Source organism: Oncorhynchus masou, chromosome 26 (genome assembly GCF_036934945.1).
Source record: "Oncorhynchus masou masou isolate Uvic2021 chromosome 26, UVic_Omas_1.1, whole genome shotgun sequence".
In the NCBI taxonomy this organism is placed as follows: domain Eukaryota; kingdom Metazoa; phylum Chordata; class Actinopteri; order Salmoniformes; family Salmonidae; genus Oncorhynchus; species Oncorhynchus masou.
The window spans coordinates 20,514,207-20,537,927 of NC_088237.1; the positions used below are offsets into that span (position 1 = coordinate 20,514,207).

The 23,721-nt window shown below is 45.3% G+C and overlaps 1 protein-coding gene across 1 annotated transcript in view; it reads right to left on the reverse strand.

Moving 5' to 3' along the window:
- Nucleotides 1–23,721, reverse strand: part of LOC135515002 (liprin-alpha-2-like) — a 228,167-nt gene that overhangs the window by 31,065 nt on the left and 173,381 nt on the right. Inside the window, exons 5-15 of the mRNA XM_064938792.1 lie at nt 18,268–18,378; nt 14,708–14,929; nt 13,850–13,996; nt 10,090–10,224; nt 8,097–8,180; nt 7,686–7,817; nt 7,517–7,579; nt 7,069–7,160; nt 5,851–5,989; nt 4,182–4,402; nt 2,389–2,626 (exon numbers count right to left, since the gene is read on the reverse strand). Coding sequence (XP_064794864.1) covers nt 2,389–2,626; nt 4,182–4,402; nt 5,851–5,989; nt 7,069–7,160; nt 7,517–7,579; nt 7,686–7,817; nt 8,097–8,180; nt 10,090–10,224; nt 13,850–13,996; nt 14,708–14,929; nt 18,268–18,378 — 1,584 coding nt within the window. The remainder of the gene's footprint in view (nt 1–2,388; nt 2,627–4,181; nt 4,403–5,850; nt 5,990–7,068; nt 7,161–7,516; nt 7,580–7,685; nt 7,818–8,096; nt 8,181–10,089; nt 10,225–13,849; nt 13,997–14,707; nt 14,930–18,267; nt 18,379–23,721) is intronic.

Below are 23,721 nucleotides of genomic sequence, written 5' to 3' on the forward strand. Positions count from 1 at the left end.
TGGAACAGTAGTGGAGAGAGTAGCAAGTTTTATGTTCCTCGGCATACACATCACAGACAAACTGAATTGGTCCACTCACACAGACAGCATCGTGAAGAAGGCGCAGCAGCGCCTCTTCAACCTCAGGAGGCTGAAGAAATTCGGCTTGTCACCAAAAGCACTCACAAACTTCTACAGATGCACAATCGAGAGCATCCTGATGGGCTGTATCACCGCCTGGTATGGCAACTGCTCCGCCCTCAACCGTAAGGCTCTCCAGAGGGTAGTGAGGTCTGCACAACGCATCACCGGGGGCAAACTACCTGCCCTCCAGGACACCTACACCACCCGATGTTACAGGAAGGCCATAAAGATCATCAAGGACATCAACCACCCGAGCCACTGCCTGTTCACCCCGCTATCATCCAGAAGGCGAGGTCAGTACAGGTGCATCAAAGCTGGGACCGAGAGACTGAAAAACAGCTTCTATCTCAAGGCCATCAGACTGTTAAACAGACACCACTAACATTGAGTGGCTGCTGCCAACACACTGACACTGAATTGATGGGAAATGATGTAAATATATCACTAGCCACTTTAAACAATGCTACCTTATATAATGTTACTTACCCTACATTATTCATCTCATATGCATACGTATATACTGTACTCTATATCATCGACTGCATCCTTATGTAATACATGTATCACTAGCCACTTTAACTATGCCACTTTGTTTACATACTCATCTCATATGTATATACTGTACTCGATACCATCTACTGTATCTTGCCTATGCTGCTCTGTACCATCACTCATTCATATATCCTTATGTACATATTCTTTATCCCCTTACACTGTGTATAAGACAGTAGTTTAGGAATTGTTAGTTAGATTACTTGTTGGTTATTACTGCATTGTCGGAACTAGAAGCACAAGCATTTCGCTACACTCGCATTAACATCTGCTAACCATGTGTATGTGACAAATAAATTTGATTTGATTTTGATTTGATTTATTGACCTAATGTAGACAATACTTTTATTAACCTAACAGACAGTACTTTTATTGACCTAATGTAGACAGTACTTTTATTGACCAAACAGACAGTACTTTTATTGACCTAACAGACAGTACTTTTATTGACCTAATGTAGACAGTACTTTTATTGACCAAACAGACAGTACTTTTATTGACCTAACAGACAGTACTTTTATTGACCTAATGTAGACAGTACTTTTACTGACCTAACAGACAGTACTTTTATGGCTCAATAGGACAATAGTGGCAAGTATAAAAAAGTCCTTAAAACATAGTAAACAAACATAGCACAGTCTATCACATCCTGGTATCTACAACACACACAAACCAAGCCAAGCTCTACAATGAAGGAGTAAGAACCCCAGCCAGATAGATTATGCACCTCAATCCATCAAGGAAAGGACCCCATCTAAATCAAGTTGAAAGAAAGCCAATACATGCTTTTACAAGTGGCTGGCTTATGAAAAAAATCTACGTCTGGCTCTCTCTCAGAGCTGCTTTGAAATCTGGTCCAGGGTCATTTGAGGTTACTAGTTTACCATCAAATTGAGTTAACTTTCCGTTCTAGCATAATCAAGGGCAGCTCAGGTGAAGTAGTCATATGAGGTCTATTGAAAGAGCAAGGCTGAGAACAAAGAAAGAGAGGCCAAACACAGCATACTGAATGCTGATCCCAGGTGCTTCTATTGGCCCTGTCCTGCACCACAATACAGACAGAGCCCGATACGGCTATGGTAGCCTTCGCCAAGATTGGGATACACTCGTACATGCACATGTAACAGTATAACTTTAGACTGTCCCCTCGCCCATACCCGGGCGTGATCCAGGGACCCTCTGCACACATCAACAACTAACACCCAAGAAGCATCGTTACCCATCGCTCCACAAAAGCCGCAGCCCTTGCAGAGCAAGGGGAACTACTACTTCAAGGTCTCAGAGCAAGTGATGTCACCGATTGAAACACTATTTAGCGCGCACCGCTAACTAAGCTAGCGTATCACATGCATTACACCTACCCCCCTTTTGACCTCCTCCTTTTCCGCAGCAACCAGTGATCCGGGTCAACAGCATCAATGTAACAGTATAACTTTAGAGCGTCCCCTCGCCCATACCCGGGCACGAACCAGGGACCCTCTGCACACATCAACAACTGACACCCAAGAAGCATCATTACCCATCGCTCCACAAAAGCCGCGGCCCTTGCAGAGCAAGGGGAACTGCTACTTCAAGGTCTCAGAGGAAGTGACGTCACCGATTGAAACACTATTTAGCGCGCACCACCGCTAACTAAGCTAGCGTTTCACATCCGTTACACACACACACACACATACACAACCCCCACACCCCGCTCTGACCCCAGCAGCGTACCAGTGTCATGATACCCATGCGCTCCATATCTGCGGTGCTGCGGTGGTCCAACTTGGGGGTGGAGTGTCCGCTGGGCGGGGAGGAAGAGGCCAGGGAGGAGGCGGTGGCCGAGGCGGTGATGGAGGCTCCGGGGTGGTGCATACGGGCGAGGTTGAGACCCTCCAGGCTGACGCTGGCCACACGGTTCTCTATCTCCTCTGCCCGCAGCTCTGTCGACTCCTTCTCCTCCTGGATCAGTCTGGGACAGAGGGGGAGGCAGAGAGGGGGAGGGATTAATTAGACTTATTTCACAGTTGTATTCAGCCACTGAATATATAGAAAGATCATTCATCCATTCATCATTCATTCTCAGAATCCCTTGGTCCTTTGTGGTTCAATTCTCTGGATGTTCATGGAAATCATCACTGCAGACCCATAGGGCTCCTCTTAAAGACAACGCGGGGAGACATAAAGCCAGTTCATTACCCATAAACCACATAGGTTCATAACACTACCTCACAACACTAATTAGTTTAGAAATTAATTCAGGGGGCTTTCTGCCATCGGAGCTGAAATCGTATTCCAACTCAGCATAATCACCCTGATGAGGCATGTCTCTATCGATTCTGCTTATAAGCAAAAAACAATAAAGGCCTGAGGTAAATTAACAACTCTTCACTTTAAAATGTCACTTAAGCTTAGGGTTGTGTGAAATAATACTTGGCTAATCACCAGACAAGAAGATCAGTACAATATTAACAAGCAAGTAACAGACCTTGTATCTTGAATAAGCCCAAACCAGTAAATACTGTTGTTTGATTTCAAACTGTGTCAGGCTCCCAATGTTAACCAAGTGTTTATCATCTTAATACAATAGATTATTCTGACAACTAACTGGGTAAATTATCAATACTTGAATAAAACTACAGTATATCAGTGTCAGCTCCTCGCAGCTTTTCTAGGAACTGTAACTGGCAGTATCTGAGGTTTGTGTTTAATTCATCTAGACAGGGCATCACACTCTGCAGACAAGAGCCAACAAGCTTCTGCCCTGAAGACCAGTGTGTCCACACACATCCCTGGATATCCAATCAATTACTGTCTCATTAATTCAATTTCATCGCCACAGAAACCTGAGGCACGGAGCCCACTGATAGGATGAGCCAGCCTTAGGGGTGGAGATAGCTAGGCCGACACCCTGAAGCTCTCCCTCATGTCAAGCACTAAGAGGCATATTTTACCGATCAACAATGAAGTGACCAACATTGATTTTATTAATCCATCCCCAGCATGGTCTGTCCAATAAGAGCAGGGTTAAAGTCAGGTAAATGTCTGGTCCCCAGCATGGTCTGTCCAATAAGAGCAGGGTTAAAGTCAGGTAAATGTCTGGTCCCCAGCATGGTCTGTCCAATAAGAGCAGGGTTAAAGTCAGGTAAATGTCTGGTCCCTAGCATGGTCTGTCCAATAAGAGCAGGGTTAAAGTCAGGTAAATGTCTGGTCCCTAGCATGGTCTGTCCAATAAGAGCAGGGTTAAAGTCAGGTAAATGTCTGGTCCCTAGCATGGTCTGTCCAATAAGAGCAGGGTTAAAGTCAGGTAAATGTCTGGTCCCTAGCATGGTCTGTCCAATAAGAGCAGGGTTAAAGTCAGGTAAATGTCTGGTCCCTAGCATGGTCTGTCCAATAAGAGCAGGGTTAAAGTCAGGTAAATGTCTGGTCCCTAGCATGGTCTGTCCAATAAGAGCAGGGTTAAAGTCAGGTAAATATCTGGTCCCTAGCATGGTCTGTCCAATAAGAGCAGGGTTAAAGTCCCATACCGTATCTCTTTGTTAATGGCGTCCAGCTGCTCCTGCAGCATCATGGCTAGGGTCTGGGCGTCTGAGTGACCGCCGGGGGACAGCAGGTCCATGGAGCTGAACATGGTCTCCCGGTCATCGTCATCAATGTCCGACATGTCAGACATCTCACTCTCAAACGGGTGGCTACCCAGGATGCCTAGCTGCTGAGAGCGCCACTCGTGCTCCCCCAGTGACTTAGCCTGTAGGGGAGGGAGGGTTCACAGATACAGAAGTGTGCAGTAATCAAGGGAAGGGAGTGTTCTTGAGGTAATCCTGGTAAAATATCATGGGCAGGATGACATAACTGTTGAGAGATGTGAAAGTTTTATGTAAAGAGACTTGAATATGTTTTTGCACTGTACAAATATTACAGCACACATTATGATTAATGCATTCAATGCAGTATTTTGGTTTCATAAAATAATTGGCTAAGTAAAGCTGTCAGCTTCAGGGAGCCTAAAATGTCTCATAATTCTCCTTTCATCAGACAAAATAATGGGGCTTGACTTTTAATACACCCCAAAGTATCTTAATAAGCCATTGAATAGTTTTTAATTTAAAAAAAAATACGCTGAAACAAGCTTCTAAGATTACTGCTGGATGTCAGTATTTATCTCCAGGTTATTTCAGTCTTCATGGTGATTTACGTTACAATCCTGAGACACTGCAACAGTAGCAATGTATAACACTGATCCTCAAAGGCAATGCTAACCAATCATACCCATCTCCAACAGGTTTCCCTATATCGTGCTAATGCTAACCAATCATACCCATCTCCAACAGGTTTCCCTCTGTCGTGCTAATGCTAACCAATCATACCCATCTCCAACAGGTTTCCCTATATCGTGCTAATGCTAACCAATCATACCCATCTCCAACAGGTTTCCCTATATCGTGCTAATGCTAACCAATCATACCTATCTCCAACAGGTTTCCCTCTGTCGTGCAAATGCTAACCAATCATACCCATCTCCTACAGGTTTCTCTCTGTCGTGCTAATGCTAACCAATCATACCCATCTCCTACAGGTTTCTCTCTGTCGTGCTAATGCTAACCAATTATACCCATCTCCAACAGTTTTACCTCTGTCGTGCTAATGCTAACCAATCATACCCATCTCCAACAGGTTTCCCTCTGTCATGCTAATGCTAACCAATCGTACCCATCTCCAACAGGTTTCCCTCTGTCATGCTAATGCTAACCAATCGTACCCATCTCCAACAGTTTTCCATATAGTGTGCTAATGCTAACCAATCATACCCATCTCCAACAGGTTTCCCTCTGTCGTGCAAATGCTAACCAATCATACCCATCTCCTACAGGTTTCTCTCTGTCGTGCTAATGCTAACCAATCATACCCATCTCCTACAGGTTTCTCTCTGTCGTGCTAATGCTAACCAATTATACCCATCTCCAACAGTTTAACCTCTGTCGTGCTAATGCTAACCAATCATACCCATCTCCAACAGTTTTCCCTCTGTCGTGCTAATGCTAACAGTCTGGCTCTATGCAACCATGTATGTCATACAGACCTGAGTTCAAAGACTTTATCTGTACTTGTTTAAGCTCTCCTGGCTTAATGGATAGAATAGACCTGGTACTGCCTCTACCTCAGCCAGGGCTGACCAGAGAGAGACTAGTTCCTGACCTTGCTCTCGTCCCTGTGGAGACCCATGCGTCCTCTCCTGGGCCTGCGGATGACCTTGGCTGACCGGTAGTGGTCTGACTGGGTCTCAGCCAGGGAGCCCAGGGAGAAGCGGAGCTCCCCCGACGTGTCCAGGTGAGACCTGATAGATAGATAGATAAAGAGAGAGACAGAAACACAGAGAGAGAGAGAGAGAGAGAACATGCATGTCAGACACCGTAACATCAAGTTTGTTCAAAGGCAGCACTGAAATCGCAGATATTGTGCAAAGAATAATACCAAAACCAAGAGGATCTGCTTGTTTAAAATGGCATGTTTTTTTTATCTTGTAGGAAGACAGTGATGTGACGCATCAGGCAATTTGTAAGGAATCAACAGTCAGTGCTTGTGTGGTTTTCAACCGGTGGCAAATTGCTTTTTTAATGAGTTGTGACTGAAGAGGACAATCAGGAGATCATGACAGCTGATGTCATCACAGAACTCTAGCCAAGTTATTGGATTTCATCACACATTTTGTCAGTGGAAAAATAAAATCTAATTTAAATGTAGGTATTGGTGGGAAGCAGTGATCTGTGTAGTGATGCTATCTCTAACCATCTCAGAGAAATGTAGCTGAATCTAAACGGAGATGTTGGGAAAATGTTACAGTTATGTTCTGTCACTACTCCATCTTGAACAAACAGAGACATGCCACATTATTTCTGAGGGTTTCTGTAGGATATCTATATAAAAGGAATCCCCCAACCAGACACACATACGCACACACACACACACACACACACAAACTACAGTGAGAGTACAAAACATTAAGGACACATGCCCCTTCCATGACATAGAATGACCAATGACCTGGTGAATTCAGGTAACAGCCATGATCCCTTGTGTGCCATGTGTGACAATGGGCAAGCCAAAGGATGAAGTGCATTGGAACAGGATGTGGTAGTAGGTAGGCACTGGTTTGTGTCAAGAACTGCAACTGTGCTGGGTTTTTCACGCTCAACAGTTTCCCGTGTGTATCAAGAATGATCCACCACCCAAAGGACATCCAGCCGACTTGACACAACTGTAAACACCTTGTAGAGTCCATGCCCCGACAAATTGAGGGCAAAGGAGGGGGGGGTGCAACTCAATATTAGGAAGGTGTTCATAATGTTTTGTACACTCAGTGCATTTGCACACACACACACACACACACACACAGTCCTACAAACTCACCCATACCGTGACAGAGTGGGTTCTGTGAGTGAGCCTGTTCTCAGTCGGAACTGGTCCAACTCTGATCTCAGCTTGTCTATCTCATCTGCCAGATGAGTCTGGAGGGAAGCCGGGGAACAGGGACAACATGAGGTGTACAGAAAACCTTGTGAACTTTCTTATTCATTACCGTAAAACCCTGGATTGCAATTTCAATCTCCAAAACATGATTGGACAGCACTTGCTCGTCAGTTCTCATACTCTGCCTGGTTATGGATTTCTATCTCACTATCTGAACCGAGAGCAACGGTTTCTTGTGAATATTCAATGGAGAAGATGATAACAAATTAAACCCAAAGTCCAACACCCAGATCATTATTTATCTATTAAAAAGCACTTTATTAAACCAACCTCGAGTAAAATTAAAAACTGAGGGAGAGAAAAACGGAATCACTTCTGATCCGGGGGGACGTACTTTTTCATGGATTGAATCCTCGTATTGTTTTCTGTAGCCTTCCGAGTCTTGTATTAAAACGTTCTGAAATGAAAGAGAAGTATTCCAGTCAATCTATGGACATTTCCTCAAATTCATCTGAAATAAAACTTTATGACATATTGGTATTGATGTGGTCTCCATGTTTAACCTTCTCTTCCAGAGCAGCCATCCTCTCTTTCAGGTGGAGCTGAAGACGTTCGTTGGACTCTGTGAGAAGTCTGTCCACCGTGTCCGACAGGCGCTTGTTGTGTTCCTCGTTCATCTTTTCTCTCTGCCGAGCCTGAGGGGGACAAAAAATACAAAGTGTGTGACTTTCAAAAGCAGAATGTAGCAGCATGTAGCTTAATCTAGCATACTAGCCTTATGGCAGCTAGTATGCTAGGCTGCCCATGGTCAGTGAATAGGTGGAATGTAGCATCATGTAGCATAAGCTAGCCTAGCATACTAGCCTTATGGCAGCTAGCACGCTAGGCTGCCCATGGTCAGCACACAGGCGGCATTGCATCATGTAGCACAACCTAGCCTAGCATGTTAGCATAGTCCCCCGGGGGTGACTCACTCTGAGCAGCTCCTGGTGCTTCTCCTCCAGCTGGCCCTCCAGGTGCCTCATGCGTTCCTCGATGCTGCCGTGGCGCTCCTCCGCCTGCAGGGGCCACCACAGAGACAGGGGTGGGGGGGAAAGAAAGGGGGCAGGGGGCACAATGACCCGCCAGTTTAGCAGCCATGGAGGGCAACACAGGCACATAATGCAGGGGCAACAAGACAAGACAGAGCCAAAAGCCTCTACTCCTCCAGTCTCAGATGGAACAGATAGATCACCAAAGCACAGGTAGAGAGAGAGGTGAGAGAAGGGCCAGGTCACAAGCAGTTGCTGCAGCAGTTAAGTCTACTAGCAATGAGCCCAGCCAGTGACATGCAGCTATCCCCACAGTTTCAACCCTGCCTACGGAAAAACAAATATCCCCCACAAGCAATCCCAGTACAATGACTCGCGACAACAAAAAGAAAGAAAACCAGCATGGATTTTTTTTAATGTAGTCTAGTATTTAGCGACAGTACTGTGGCACCCTGTGAGACTACCTTCCTAAGAATGGAGTTCATGTCTTGGAGTTTAGCTTCCATAACAAACTGATAATCATCAGGAGAGGAGGCGGAGCTCGAGTCAGACTATGGGGCAGCAGGAGAGGAGAGGAACATATCACAGGGTCAGAGGTGATCACATGCATAGCCTGCACATACAGTACTAACACATAACAAACAACACATTATTGAAAAGACACTCCGGAATATTCTATATGTATGATGATAATCAGTTATACAGTGGGGCAAAAAAGTATTTAGTCAGCCACCAATTGTGCAAGTTCTCCCACTTAAAAAGATGAGAGAGGCCTGTAATTTTCATCATAGGTGCATCATAGATACAAAATTATTTACCACCATAATTTGCAAAATAAATTCATAACAATACAAAAAATCCTACAATGTGATTTTCTGGAGTCTTTTTTCCCTCATTTTGTCTGTCATAGTTGAAGTGTACCAGTCATCCTGGTCCCTTTGCAGAAAAACAGCTCCAAAGCATGTTTCCACCCCCATGCTTCACAGTAGGTATGGTGTTCTTCTTCATTCTTTGTCCTCCAAACACGACGAGTTGAGTTTTTACAAAAACGTTATATTTTGGTTTCATCTATGACTTTGGTCCCAGCTCTCTGCAGGTCATTCACTAGGTCCCCCGTGTGGTTCTGGGATTTTGCTCACCGTTCTTGTGATCATTTTGACCCCATGGGGTTGACAATTATCTTGCTTGTTTGTAGGTGACCAAATACTTATAAATAATACACCATAATACACCATAATTTGCAAATAAATTCATAAAAAATCCTACAATGTGATTTTCTGGATTTTTTCCCTCATTTTGTCTGTCATAGTTGAAGTGTTCCTATGATGAAAATTACAGGCCTCTCTCATCTTTTTAAGTGGGGGGAGAAACTTGCACAATTGGTGGTTGACTAAATACTTTTTTGCCCCACTGTACATAAGCAGTGTTGAAATGACCTCTCCTAGAATATGACGGAGCGGTTAAAGTAACTGTCCAGTGACAATCTCACTTTTAAAAGTTCATATTCTGTTAACTCATACCCAAATAATTTTGCTGACTCCTATACTCATATTTGTGGCCAAAGCATAATTTGGAAAAGAACACATAAAAGACCCCACCTCTGTTTAAAAAAATGCTTGCTATTTCCTCCTGGAGGATGAGCTGGCCAATCAGCGGTCTACTTGCATGAATATTTTATATGATCGGTATACGCCCACACCATTCGGTTGTTGCGGTATGCCCACAACATTCCAACACAGAAAATATGCTTTTTAACATAATTAATTTCAATTTCAAAAAATTGGGAAGGAAACTATTTCACTCATATTGTATTTCATTTTAGGTCAAAATTCATAGAAATCTGGAAGCACTGGAGTTACTTTAATGATGGGAGCAACGTGTGCTGCGTCTGTGTTTATGTGTGTGTGACCGTATGTGTGTGTGTGTGTCCTCTCACCTTGGTGAGTGCTGCTATCCTCTGGGCCAGTTCAGCCTCCACCTCTGGCAGGGTCTCAGCCTTTCTCATGGTCTGCTGCAGCTTCTGCTCTGCTATCTCCAAACGCTCCAGCAGCTGCCTGTTCTTATCCTCCATCTGCACACACACACACACACACACACACACACACACACACACACACACACACACACACACACACACACACACACACACACACACACACACACACACACACACACACACACACACAGGAAAACATTGTGACTTATGACCTCGTCCCATATCACACATGGAGTTCCACTCACATGGAGTTCAACTAAATGTGTTAACCCTCCCCGGCTGCATCCTCAGAGCATGCGCAGACCAGCTGGCTGGTGTGTTTACGGACATTTCAATCAATCCTTATCCCAGTCTGCTGTTCCCATATGCTTCAAGAGGGCCACCATTGTTCCTGTTCCCAAGAAAGCTAAGGTAACTGAGCTAAATGACTACCGCCCCGTAGCACTCACTTCCATCATCTGAAGTGCTTTGAGAGACGAGTCAAGGACCATATCACCTCCACCCTACCTGACACCCTAGACCCACTCCAATTTGCATACCGCCCCAATAGGTCCACAGACAACGCAATCGCAATCACACTGCCCTAACCCATCTGGACAAGAGGAATACATATGTGAGAATGCTGTTCATCAACTACAGCTCAGCATTTAACACCATATTACCCTCCAAACTCGTCACTAAGCTCGAGACCCTGGGTCTCGACCACGCCCTGTGCAACTGGGTACTGGACTTCCTGACGGGCCGACCCCAGGTGGTGAGGGTAGGTAACAACATCTCCACCCCGCTGATCCTCAACACTGGGGCCCCACAAAGGTGCTTTCTCAGCCCTCTCCTGTACTCCCTGTTCAACCATGTCTGCATGGCCATGCACGCCTCCAACTCAATCATCAAGTTTGCAGACGACACTACAGTGGTAGGCTTGATTACCAACAACGACGAGACGGAGTACAGGGAGGAGGTGAGGGCCCTGTGAGTGTGGTGTCAGGAAAATAGCCTCACACTCAACGTCAACAAAACAAAGGAGATGATGTGGACTTCAGGAAACAGCAGAGGGAGCTTATTCATTCATTCATTCCTTTGTTGTTGTTGTTCCTTTGTTGTTGTGGAATTGTTAGATTACTTGTTAGATATTACTGCATGGTCGGAACTAGAAGCACAAGCCTTTCGCTACACTCGCATTAACATCTGCTAACCATATGTATGTGACCAATACATTTTGATTTGCTGTACACTAAAGTCATTCTATATCAGAACCACAGACAACTTTCCACTACATAGAGTATACATTAGTGATGTAATGATTTACCGATAGACATTTGATTAGGGGACCGATGTCTAAGATACAGGTGCAGTGGACCCTAAACCGATCCAAACGCAGGATGGATCGGTCAGAAAATGTATTCAAACGTTACGCATCGCTGGTTCACTAAAATGTTTTGCTTATATTACATTCTATCTTCTGAAAATACCTGTCATCTTTAGCGACAGCTGATGTGTCTTCTCCTTCAGTGTCCAACTGCATGTAACTGTGTTGACAGTCATTGATCTACAAGTCATTTTGCATGCTGAACAACCCCGGGCCATATCAGTAGCCTATAGTCACACTGCGCACCGTTCCCAGTTTCTCAAACTGACCCACACGAGGTAGGCGTCTATTCCTGATCTTGCACATCTACAGGCACCTTCAGCATTCAAATGCTAAAATAGCTGGCGTGATATTAGGATTTATTAATTGAATGACAGCCTCTGTCATTGGCTAGGTTATTGCTATCTATGCACTGTTGGAAATGGCATTTTACTGGAATAAAACTCATCTGACTATACCTGCTGAACGGGTTTTACAATATATTTGATTTTGATTGTTCAGGTTCACCAACAGCAAAGGTTATATATATATATCCCATTTAGCAGACGCTTTTGTCCAAAGCGACTTACAAGTCGGCTGGGGCCACTACTTTTTTTTTACATATGGGTGGCCCCAGCGGGAATCGAACCCACGACGCTTGGCGTTGCAAGCGCCATGCTCTACCGACTGAGCCACACAGGACACAGGTAGTTCTGTTTTATACATTCAGTGCATATGGTTATTTTTTTATATACAGGTAAAAAGTTGATAATTTCATAACGAGGACAGAAATCACTTTGTGAGGCTCACTGCACGGCGGAAGCAAGAGGAGAAGGTAATCTCACTCCGTAAAAAAACCCATTAGATTTGGAGATGGGGGTGAAATCCAAAATTGTGCTGTATATTCATTGCCCATGTCATAGCTCATTTTGTAAACGATACATATTGATACATTACTAGATCAAACACTTAATCTCCAAAAATGACAAGTGGGTGATGGTGATTTCAGAACCAAAGTGGGGGGGGGGGACAAAAAACATTGCCACCAATATCTAATAGTGGGGTGGCTCAGCTCAGGTGCCTTCATAGTACATACACATACATAGCCATACATCATTTACAAACAAACACACATCAGAATAGACAGATTCAGCTCAGAGAGGCCCAGCTCATGAGCTCCATCAGCAGCAGATATTGAATGTCAAATTTAAGGTACAGCAGTAGAGACAAAGTTAAACCTCTGTTTCCCCATGTCCGAGTCAATCTTCCTCCTGGCTCTGCTCAGTTTCAGGCTGTTCCATTTTCAGAGACTATTTGGTAACCAGTTTATAATAGCACTAAGGCATCTCAGGGGTTTGTGATATATGACCAATATACCACGGCTAAGGGTTGTATCCAGGCACTCCGTGTTGCGATGTACATAAGAACAGCCCTTAGCCCTGCTATATTGGCCATATTCCACACCTCCTCAGGACTTAAATTGCTTAAATGTGCACAGAGTACTTTCTGTCTAGCAATGCGGATTCATGTGCGTGTGTGTATATGCGTGTGTTCTCTATAGCTTGGCTATTTCTCTAAATTAAAATCCATCTGCCTTGAGCTCAGCTGTCGGTGCTGTATCTGCGATTGTTCCCCCTCCTTAATCATAACATTATTCACAATACCAAATAACTCAGCACAGAAACCATGCACATCCTCCCACACAGCATCTTCAAGTAGCGACAATAAAAACCCTGACCCATACGCAAACGACTCAGCTGCAGTTAAACACAGTGTCAAGATGTCCTCTCGCTTCAGAATGTTCTAAACTCTTATTAATCAAAGACGAGAGTTATTCTTGATCCACTACTGGCAACGGACGCTGTGTTATTCTCCAGATCGCAGGGGATTTCAGCAAATATGTATGCTATTGTAACTACGGTACTCCGTTAATGTAGAGAACGATCAACCTCCTGAACCCATGGAGATCTCCTTTAAACCAGATGCCAGATGGGGTTGAGTTTTGTTAAACCAGAGACGCCAGATGGGGTTGAGTTTTGTTAAACCAGAGACGCCAGATGGGATTGAGTTTTGTTAAACCAGAGACGCCAGATGGAATTGAGTTTTGCCTTAGTGATAACATGTACTAAAGGGCATAGTTTTTCTAGGTGCGTGGAACCCACAGTGGGGACACTTCTGATTCCTTCTGGGTTGTGACCCTAAAACCAAAGGTTTAAAGTGGGTCAGTGGGGACCACTGCTGTAGGTTCAAGTATTCCTCAGATGCTGATCTTAGTTCAGTTTTGTATCCCCCCCACCCCAGCTCCCCCACCACTCTAATGGTTAAAGTTAGAATTGGTGGAAGAGGGTAAGTGACCTGTCTGAGGAAGGCTTCCTTATTGGCCAGCTCATTCTCCAGTTTGTCACTGATGTCGTGCAGGGAGGTGGACTCTCTCTGGGCGCTGAGGTACCGCTTCTCCAGAGTGACGATCCTCTCTTCCATGTCCTCCTTCTGACACATAGCCTGTAGGCACACACACACAGATGTACATGTACAATGCACAGACACACACAGTTGAGTACATTTCCCTCTCAACAGCAAAAACCGTATCTCCCTACATCTCCTATGGTTAATTTCCTGTATGGAGTCTCAGTGAGTGTGTGTATAGAGGGGAAGGAAATGTCCTCCAGCGTTGTTATGATATAACACTGTTCTCAGATAGTGGTAATTACTTAAGAGGGCTGGGCTGATAAAGGATCTGAGATCAGTGTACGAGCTGGATCTCACTCCCTGAGCCCAGCCTGCCATCATCATTAGCAACCAATAGCAATCTCAACCAGGGCTAGCCGCTAGCTAGGTGGACCAAGAGCCAGGTCAAATTCTGATTCACATCACTGGATAGATATTCAATTCTCCTCCAAATAAGAGGGACCAGTGATTGTGTGACTATAATGGTCTGCCTATAGCACAGGACAGATGAGTAGAGACCATCTCTAAGTACCAATGTGTAGAAAGAAGCATGGATATATGACTTTTCTGAGAACCATCCAGATTGTCTGAGGCAGTAACTCCTCTCTAAGTCGTCAGAGAGGAGGTTGAGGGAGTGAATGCATAGGTCCCTCATGCTTGTTAATGTATGTTCTCAACAACCCTAACTCTCAACTAACTGTGTGTGTGTGTGTGTCTCTCCTTAGAGAGTGGGTGCATCTCATTTGAATGTACCTCTCTCCTCACCTCTTTGATGTCCCTCTGGTACTTGGTACTCATCTCCTCTGTCTTGATGAGGTCCTTGCGCGCGGTGTCCAGCTCCTGCTCCACCTCAGAGACGCGGGACGACAGGGAAGACATGCGCTCCTTCATCTGGGCCAGCTCATAGTTCTGCTTCTCCAGCAGGTCCTGCAGCTCCACCACCTGGCCCGCCTCATGGGCCGACTCCATGGAGCCGTTGGACATGCGCTGGAGGACCAGGGGGAGAGGGAATGAGAGAGAATGAGACATTTAACCAGAGGTTTTGACTCTTACTGTATAAACTCCATTTCCATTCAGTCAAATCAGTAGTAGTAAAGAATCAAAAATCCTTATGAATTTCTAAATGGATTTCAAAATTGCTTTTCAGCTATTTCTGTTTTTTTGTGGATTGATTTAATTGAAATAATGGAATTGACCTTAACCTTGTAATACAGCGCTTTTCTACCAACTCAAGGAGCCTTTATGGCAGTTAGGTCCCATGACACAAACTGTTTCAGCTAGCAGAATTGAAATGGATGAGCTGAAACAACATAATTTCCAGTCAAGCCTTCTGCAGTGAGTGCTGAAGTACAGGCTGAGAGGGCCTTGAATCAGACTAGATCCCTCTTCAGACCTCTGCATTTCCCGGTGGAGAAAGATAGCTTGAATACATTTAGGAGCTGGAGGTTGTTGGCCCCCTATTCTGGTTTTATTTCAGATGGACACACAGCCAGGGTGACGGAGGCACTATAAAGATTATTCCAGACTGCATTGAGAGATTGGCTTGGCACTTGCATTAGGAATATGATTTGGTTTGACTCTGGGAGGAAGGGAGAGAGAGAGACACACAGAGAGAGACACACACAGAGAGACAGAGAGAGAGAGACACACACAGAGAGAGAGACACACACACAGAGAGAGAGACACAGAGAGAGAGGGAGGGAGAAAGAGACACAGAGAGAGAGACAGAGAGAGTGAGAGAGACACACAGAGAGAGAGAGAGACAGAGAGAGAAACACACAGAGAGAGAGAGAGAGAGAGAGAGAGAGAGCCACACCAGAGAGAGAGGGAGAGAGAGAGAGACACACACACAGAGAGAGAGAGAGAGACACACACACAGAGAGAGAGAGAGGAGAGAGAGAGAGAGAGACAGAGAGAGAGAGACACACAGAGAGAGAGAGAGAGAGAGAGAGAGAGAGAGAGAGAGAGAGAGCCACACCAGAGAGAGAGGAGAGAGAGAGACACACACAGAGAGAGAGAGAGAGACAGAGAGAGAGAGAGACACACACACACACAGAGAGAGAGACAGAGTAAGAGAGAGAGAGAGATAGAGAGAGAGACACAGAGTAAGAGAGAGAGAGAGAGACACAGAGAGAGAGAGAGACAGAGAAAGAGATAGAGAGAGAGAGACACACAGAGTAAGAGAGAGAGAGAGAGAGAGAGAGAGAGAGAGACACAGAGAGAGAGAGATAGAGAAAGACACAGAGAGAGACAGAGTAAGAGAGAGAGACACACAGAGTAAGAGAGAGAGAGAGAGATAGAGAAAGACACAGAGAGAGACAGAGTAAGAGAGAGAGATAGAGAGAGCGACACAGAGAGACAGACACAAAGAGAGGGGAGTTGTGTTTTTCTTTTCCTCTCCCTCTCTCTTTCTGTCTGTCTCTCCTCACCCTTCTCTCTTTCTTCTACACCCCCTCTCTCTCCCTCCTCTACCCATCCTCATGTATCAGGGCCAGCTGCCCATCCATACCCATCCATCTGGCCATACAGCCCTAATTGAGCCTCTCCCTACTGCCTGTGATCAATGATTCACTATGTAAGGCAACAGGCCCCGTTAAATCAGCCCACTGGTTTTAATACCAACACCACAGTCTACTCTCATAATGGACAAACCTATGGGATTTATCTGAGCTTGGCTTTTAGTGCAGGCTGGTTTGAGCTTTTCCCAGAGATAACAAACCGGTTCTCAAAAGAAAAACGTAATTGCGGCGCGTCTGAGAGTATACTCGTAAAGCCTGCAGGGAAGTTATCCAGTTGGGGACGAGGTGGACTTGACACTCGTAACAATGCCTTTAGGAGGGATTGACATGGAGTTAAACATTGTTTCTCCATCGAGGCAGATTGATCTGGTAGGGAACAAGCTACTGTGCACCGGTTCCTTTTGCTAAATTAGACCCGTTTTATACGTCTAGCTGTCTATATATCACAGCAACTTCACAGCGCTGCTAAATTTCATGTCAGTAGCTTGGGCATGTCAGTAAAAGCTAGCCTAACTTAGGTTTTATCTTTTGAAATGGCTAACTGTAAAAGATTACCGCTATGGTTAAATCTTCTTGGTCTTAGTATTCAACAGGAAATAGTCTGAGTTTCGATCACTATAAAATATTTAGGCCTTGATGGTTAGAAGTGCAGAGAGGGAAGGGAAAGGCCATGGCTGCCTGACTGCTCTATGTCCCGCGTCATGATGTGACCTGTTGGTTCATTCCTGACGACTGTTGTGTGTTCACTCTACTCCAACACCCTTCTACCCAGGAGCAGTGAGACAGAGAGGAGGGCTCTGCCCCGCCCCCCGGGAGGAAGTAGCCCTGCAGATCATCCGTGTCACTCCATCTGGATGGAACCCTTAACGAGGCTGCCATGACTACCTCTGGATGGAACCTTAACGAGGCTGCCATGACTACCTCTTCAAACCTCAGCGTGGTGACAGTGAGTGACTCCCCTCTCACTAACCCCAAGGAGGGTGTGTGTGACGGGGAGTTTCAACCTTCCAACCACCCTCATCCCCACCCCCTACTCTGCAGAATGACAGACCACAGACAGCTGTCGCCCAGTCAGGCTCAACTGAATCGTACACTCCTGACAACGTGTCCCCATCACGAGTTGCAGCTCATCCACGAGCCTAGAGATTCAGCTCACATCCAAACCATGAGACGAGAGCCAGAATTGAATTGTCATTGATGTCTCTGTTTGTTGTTCTGCAATAGCAGCCTCTGTGAGACTAAGACACTGTTGATTTCTGCATTCTAAGTGCTGTATTGATATCTGAGAGGATTGGGAAATTCTCTACGCTTTGACTGCTCAAGGTCCTGTCCTTCATTCTGGTCTGACTAATCATGGAAGTGTGGATGCATTATGGGACATTTGATCTCATACCATTTGTATGTAGATGTAGTCAGAAGTATGGGAGCTCCAGTATCATGGAATCTGGTGGGGTCATAGACAGTACACATCACCTGATTGTGGGTGTCCTTCACGCTGCCTAGCTGGCTGCTCAAAGACACTGTGCTGACAGTGAAGGCCTGTATCGAGCGAGTGAAGTGATAACATGCTTGATACCATGATGATACTGATAACACAGACTATAAATGGACAACTGTGTTGAAACAATGAAAATGGTGGTTGAAAAGTATGTATATCCCACACGTTTACGTTGATGTGAAAACTGAAATGTTGAGTGTTAGCCCTGTCAACGTAATGATAGTAACACATGAGATAAATGATCAACAATAAAAAGCTGTGGATATTGACAGAGAAAAAGAAGGACAGTAAACGCAATGGACGCCCACCTTGCTATGTACCTTCTGGCTGGCATCAGTGCCCTCCAGCATGTCCTCTGGCCCATCCCCTGACGCCACCTTCCTCTGGATGTGGGCATTCTGCTCCCGTAAGGCCACAATCTGCAGAGAGGGACACAGGACAGAGATTAATACACAGGTCTAGAATAACACAGCAGAGATCAGCCTAGCTGTCAATCACACTTGCAGGCACACGCACAAACGTGCAAGCAGGCACAGATATGCACACACACACACACACACACAATTGTCAGCTCCAGCCAGCCATGGGGCTGTCCTGTCAGTGCCTGAGGGGAATAAAATTGATGCGCAAATGTATTAAGGTCAAGGGTTAGGATCTCATTCACTTTCCGAAACACAAACAACCTAAATATTTGCTCAACTACAGTTAACAGCTTATTTCCTACTGTTACAGCTCGTCTGTGTAGAGATTTCTGGAACATTACTCTGCCAGTTAAGTCATGTTATGTCTAGGTATTAACGTGATCACTATGATTATCTTGTTCCGCGAACCCCTCCTCTCTCTCACCTGAAGAATCTGGTGTTCACTCTTAATCACGTTGCCAGGTGCTACAAACCAGTGACACGACAAGCGTAATGAGGCTTGCCCTGACAGGGTCGGCTGATTAGGACTTTCCGAGGGGGAGGAAGGGGGGAAATAGCCGGGTAGAGACACTGTTATAATTGTCCAAATTGTTGGGACTATAACCTATTCTTGGACAACACAAACAGCACAGTATGCATTCCTTTATGGAGCCCCCTCACTTCTAATGCCCTTTTACACCATCGCTAATGACTAGTGACAGAAATGCCAGGGAGACGACATGATGCCTGTAGGGTCAACCTTCAGAGAAACCTCCCAGACCTTGAAACTAGGAGGAGACAGTCATTGTTTTATGATGTGCTAACCATATATATTTTTTTGCATAACTGTCATATTTTTTGTGTGTGAAAATATTTGTAGAAAAGCCGTGATTTTACTGTATGTACAGCAGAGAGATGCACCATGTCAGTGTAATAAATACCATAAATGCCTGTCACCATGCTTTCCAGACACCTCATCCAGTACACAGTCAAATATTGTGCGCTTTGAATTAGTGTGCTCACTATCCATTATTCTGTAATTATTGAGCACAGACCAGATTTAGCATAAAGAACAGACCCAGTTGGGAGACAGACAGGGTCTGGTAGTGTGATTAAAATGACAGCTGCTATTACCACTGATCACAGCATCTTTTTTAGGCTTTAATCTCAGGATTTCATCTGGATTTAGGAAACAAACCGACCTTGTTTCCCCCATCGGAGACGTCAACATTATGACGCCAATGAGAGAGAGAAGACTCCAGGAAGGATAGTGTAGCAGCCTATGACAGTCATGAATCTACTGTATAAGAGTGTATTTTGCTAAACATGGCAATACATCATACTACAGACTGAGGCAGTGCTGCAATAGGGCCTTCCAGTCCTGATTGATAAAAGCCACACAGTAGATCAGTATTACTGCTATTGAATATTTGCTGGACACTTCCCATTTGTGGGAATCCCAGATCTATGACTTGGCTGTGTCTGCACCCCAGAGAGACCGACATAATTACATTTCTCAGAAGGAGGCGATGACATCACAATAAAACAACACAGTGAGAGAATCCAATACGGTTGCCAAGTGTTTCACCAACCTCTTCAGTTGAGCTGCGTTCAAGACTTAGAGGGCATTCAATGACACCTCCATCAATAAACAATGATTGATGTGAAAATGCGACACATAACTGCCTCTGCCACTGTGGTCAGAAATAGCCTTAAAGCTTTACAACTATAAAACACCACTTTTTACAGCACAGATGGAGGCACTCACTAGACGCAAGTATTACATTATTTTCATTCTAAGAGGGCAAAGGGCAGGGAGGGATTATTCCACAATTACAATGGAGGATTCCCTTTACATTAAGCCTCGACAACATCCCAGCACGGGGTTTGAGATTTCATCCACAGACAGTGGATTTGCTTGCTGCTGCATATTGCTGCCTCTCTCCCCCCTCTTTATCTCACTCCATTCTTTTAATGAGGGGTGCAATTACACCTCCTTATGTTTAGGCCGGAGCATTGGGGTGCGTCTGGCATTTATCATTTACAGAGATCAAACGGTCGGCTCTCGGCATACTCTCACTCACACACACACACACACACACACACACACACACACACACACACACACACACACACACACACACACACACACACACACACACACACACACACACACAAACACACAAATTAGAAAAATTAGAAGTTTAATGAACAAACTAGTTCATCTCAACTCATCAAAGCCCAGGAGACATCAGAGACACCAGGAGACAGACACCAGGAGACATCAGAAATACCAGAAGACACCAGGAGACATCAGAAATACCAGGAGACACCAGAAATACCAGGAGAAACCAGGAGACATCAGAAACACCAGGAGACATCAGAGACACCAGGAGACATCAGAGACATCAGAGACGCCAGGAGACATCAGAAACACCAGGAGACATCAGAGACGCCAGGAGACACCAGAGACACCAGGAGACACCAGGAGACATCAGAGACACCAGGAGACATCACACCAGGAGACACAGGAGACATCAGAGACACCAGGAGACACACAGGATGATGATCAGAAACACCAGGAGACATCAGAGCCATGCTGCTGTGGCTACTCTCAAATTAGAAAAATTAGAAGTTTAATGAAGCAAATCAGAAACACCAGGAGACACCAGAGACATGAAAGACATGAGACACCAGGAGACATCAGAAACACCAGGAGACATTTCCCTTTGATGAAGACATACATCAGGAGACATTCAGAAACACCAGGAGACATCATCAGGAGACATCAGAGACATCAAAACACCAGGAGACATCAGAGACACCAGGAGACAGACACCAGGAGACATCAGAAACACCAGGAGACATCAGAGACATCAGAGACGCCAGGAGACATCAGAAACACCAGGAGACATCAGAAACACCAGGAGACATCAGAGACGCCAGGAGACATCAGAAACACCAGGAGACATCAGAAACACCAGGAAACATCAGAGACATCAGAGACGCCAGGAGACATCAGAGACACCAGAGACGCCAGGAGACACCAGGAGACATCAGAGACATCAGGAGACATCAGAAACACCAGGAGACACCAGAGACATCAGAGACGCCAGGAGACACCAGGAGACATCAGAAACACCAGGAGACATCAGAGACATCAGAAACACCAGGAGACACCAGAGACACCAGGAAACACCAGAGACACCAGGAGACATCAGAGACGCCAGGAGACATCAGAGACGCCAGGAGACACCAGGAGACATCAGGAGACGTCAGGAGACACCAGGAGACGTCAGGAGACACCAAGAGACATCAGGAGACATCAGGAGACAGTGCCACAGCTAAACAGAAAGGCGCTGTCTTCCAATCTCCTATCCCTCACAATACTTTCATCTTCCCTGACTCCCTTCGTCTCCACCTCTCTGAGAAGTAATGGTCTGTTTTAGTGTGAAGGAGCAAAAGGAGATTGGACAGGAAGGTGACGTGAAATCTCTCGGTGTACAAGATTGATTTGGTGGAGCCTTGGAGCCTGAAGCAGGTTGCTGTATGCAGCAATGCCTCCAAATTAAGATCAGTCACACACACACACACACACACACACACACACACTTGGAACCTGTTGACTTGAATCTTATAGCACCGGTTCATTTTTCACTGTATAGAGTGGGTAAACACCTTGGGGATTCCCTCTAGAATTCTAACCAGGAAACAAATAAGAGAGGCCGGATAACATAGAGTAACAGAGGTTTCAGTCTCTCTCTCTCACAACAGCCTTTGTAGGATCTTACGCAGGTTGGATTGGTCCCTTGGCGGTAGACCAAGCCCAGAGGGCCCAGAGGTTTGCGGGGAATTTATCAACCTCTTGACAAATTCTACAGAATGTCACGGATCCCTCCAGAACTTTCATTACGCACAGCTGGCCCCTATTCCCAGTGATTAGTCATTGTATAAGTGGATCCTTGGTTTACCAGTGTCCTGTCAATTATTGTTACTTTGTCCGTTGGTGCGTGTGAGTACCTGTGCTGTGTGTTTTGGCTTTCGTGCCATTGTGGATTGTGCAGATGATTACGGGTCCCGTGTGTTAATCATCTGCGCTTGTGTTATTTATTTGAGGTACTCCTCACTCTTTTGTTTGGGTTTCTACCTTGTGTTTTGTATAGTATTTGTTTGGTCTTCGTCCCCGTGCCTTTACATGGCACGCCGTAATTTGGATATAATAAAAAAAACTATTACGCACCTGTCTCCCGATTCATTCATACCAGCGTGACACAGAATCTACTCCCATTCCATTTATGTGAGCCTTGTCTGTATTAAAAACAACTGCACTATTTATTTAACTCTAAATTGAAACATCATAAAGAAATCTGCTCTGAGAGAGTATGCACAATAGAAGTCAAATCTGGACCACTTAAACACCTGAGACTGAGAGGTCAAATCTGGACCACTTAAACACCTGACACTGAGAGGTCAAATCTGGAACACTTAAACACCTGACACTGAGAGGTCAAATCTGGACCACTTAAACACCTGACACTGAGAGGTCAACTCTGGACCACTTAAACACCTGAGACTGAGAGGTCAAATCTGGAACACTTAAACACCTGACACTGAGAGGTCAAATCTGGACCACTTAAACACCTGACACTGAGAGGTCAACTCTGGACCACTTAAACACCTGACACTGAGAGGTCAACTCTGGACCACTTAAACACCTGTCACTGAGAGGTCAACTCTGGAACACTTAAACACCTGACACTGAGAGGTCAACTCTGGAACACTTAAACACCTGACACTGAGAGGTCAAATCTGGACCACTTAAACACCTGACACTGAGAGGTCAAATCTGGACCACTTAAACACCTGACACTGAGAGGTCATCTCTGGAACACTTAAACACCTGACACTGAGAGGTCAACTCTGGAACACTTAAACACCTGACACTGAGAGGTCAACTCTGGACCACTTAAACACCTGACACTGAGAGGTCAACTCTGGAACACTTAAACACCTGAGACTGGGAGGTCGAAGGTCATCTATGTCATCAGGCAGTGCAGCTCCCTATGGGAGGCTCCAGGATTGCAGGTTGTGTTATCTGCAGACTGGAGCCCCAGAGGAGAGCGACTTGAGGCAGATCTCCATCCCAAATCAATTAACAGTCTGGAGCTGGTGCAGGCAGCCACTGGAACCCAACATCCTCCCCGGAGGCTCCGACGTGTGGAAGTGTGGATGTTTCTATTCAGCAGTGCTTATTTAACCACAGCCTCCACCACCCACTCAGCCTCAACACCCACTCACTCAGATGACTGTCTCACCATGACATAGCGGGAAAGTTAACCATGTATCCACTGTAGTCAAATT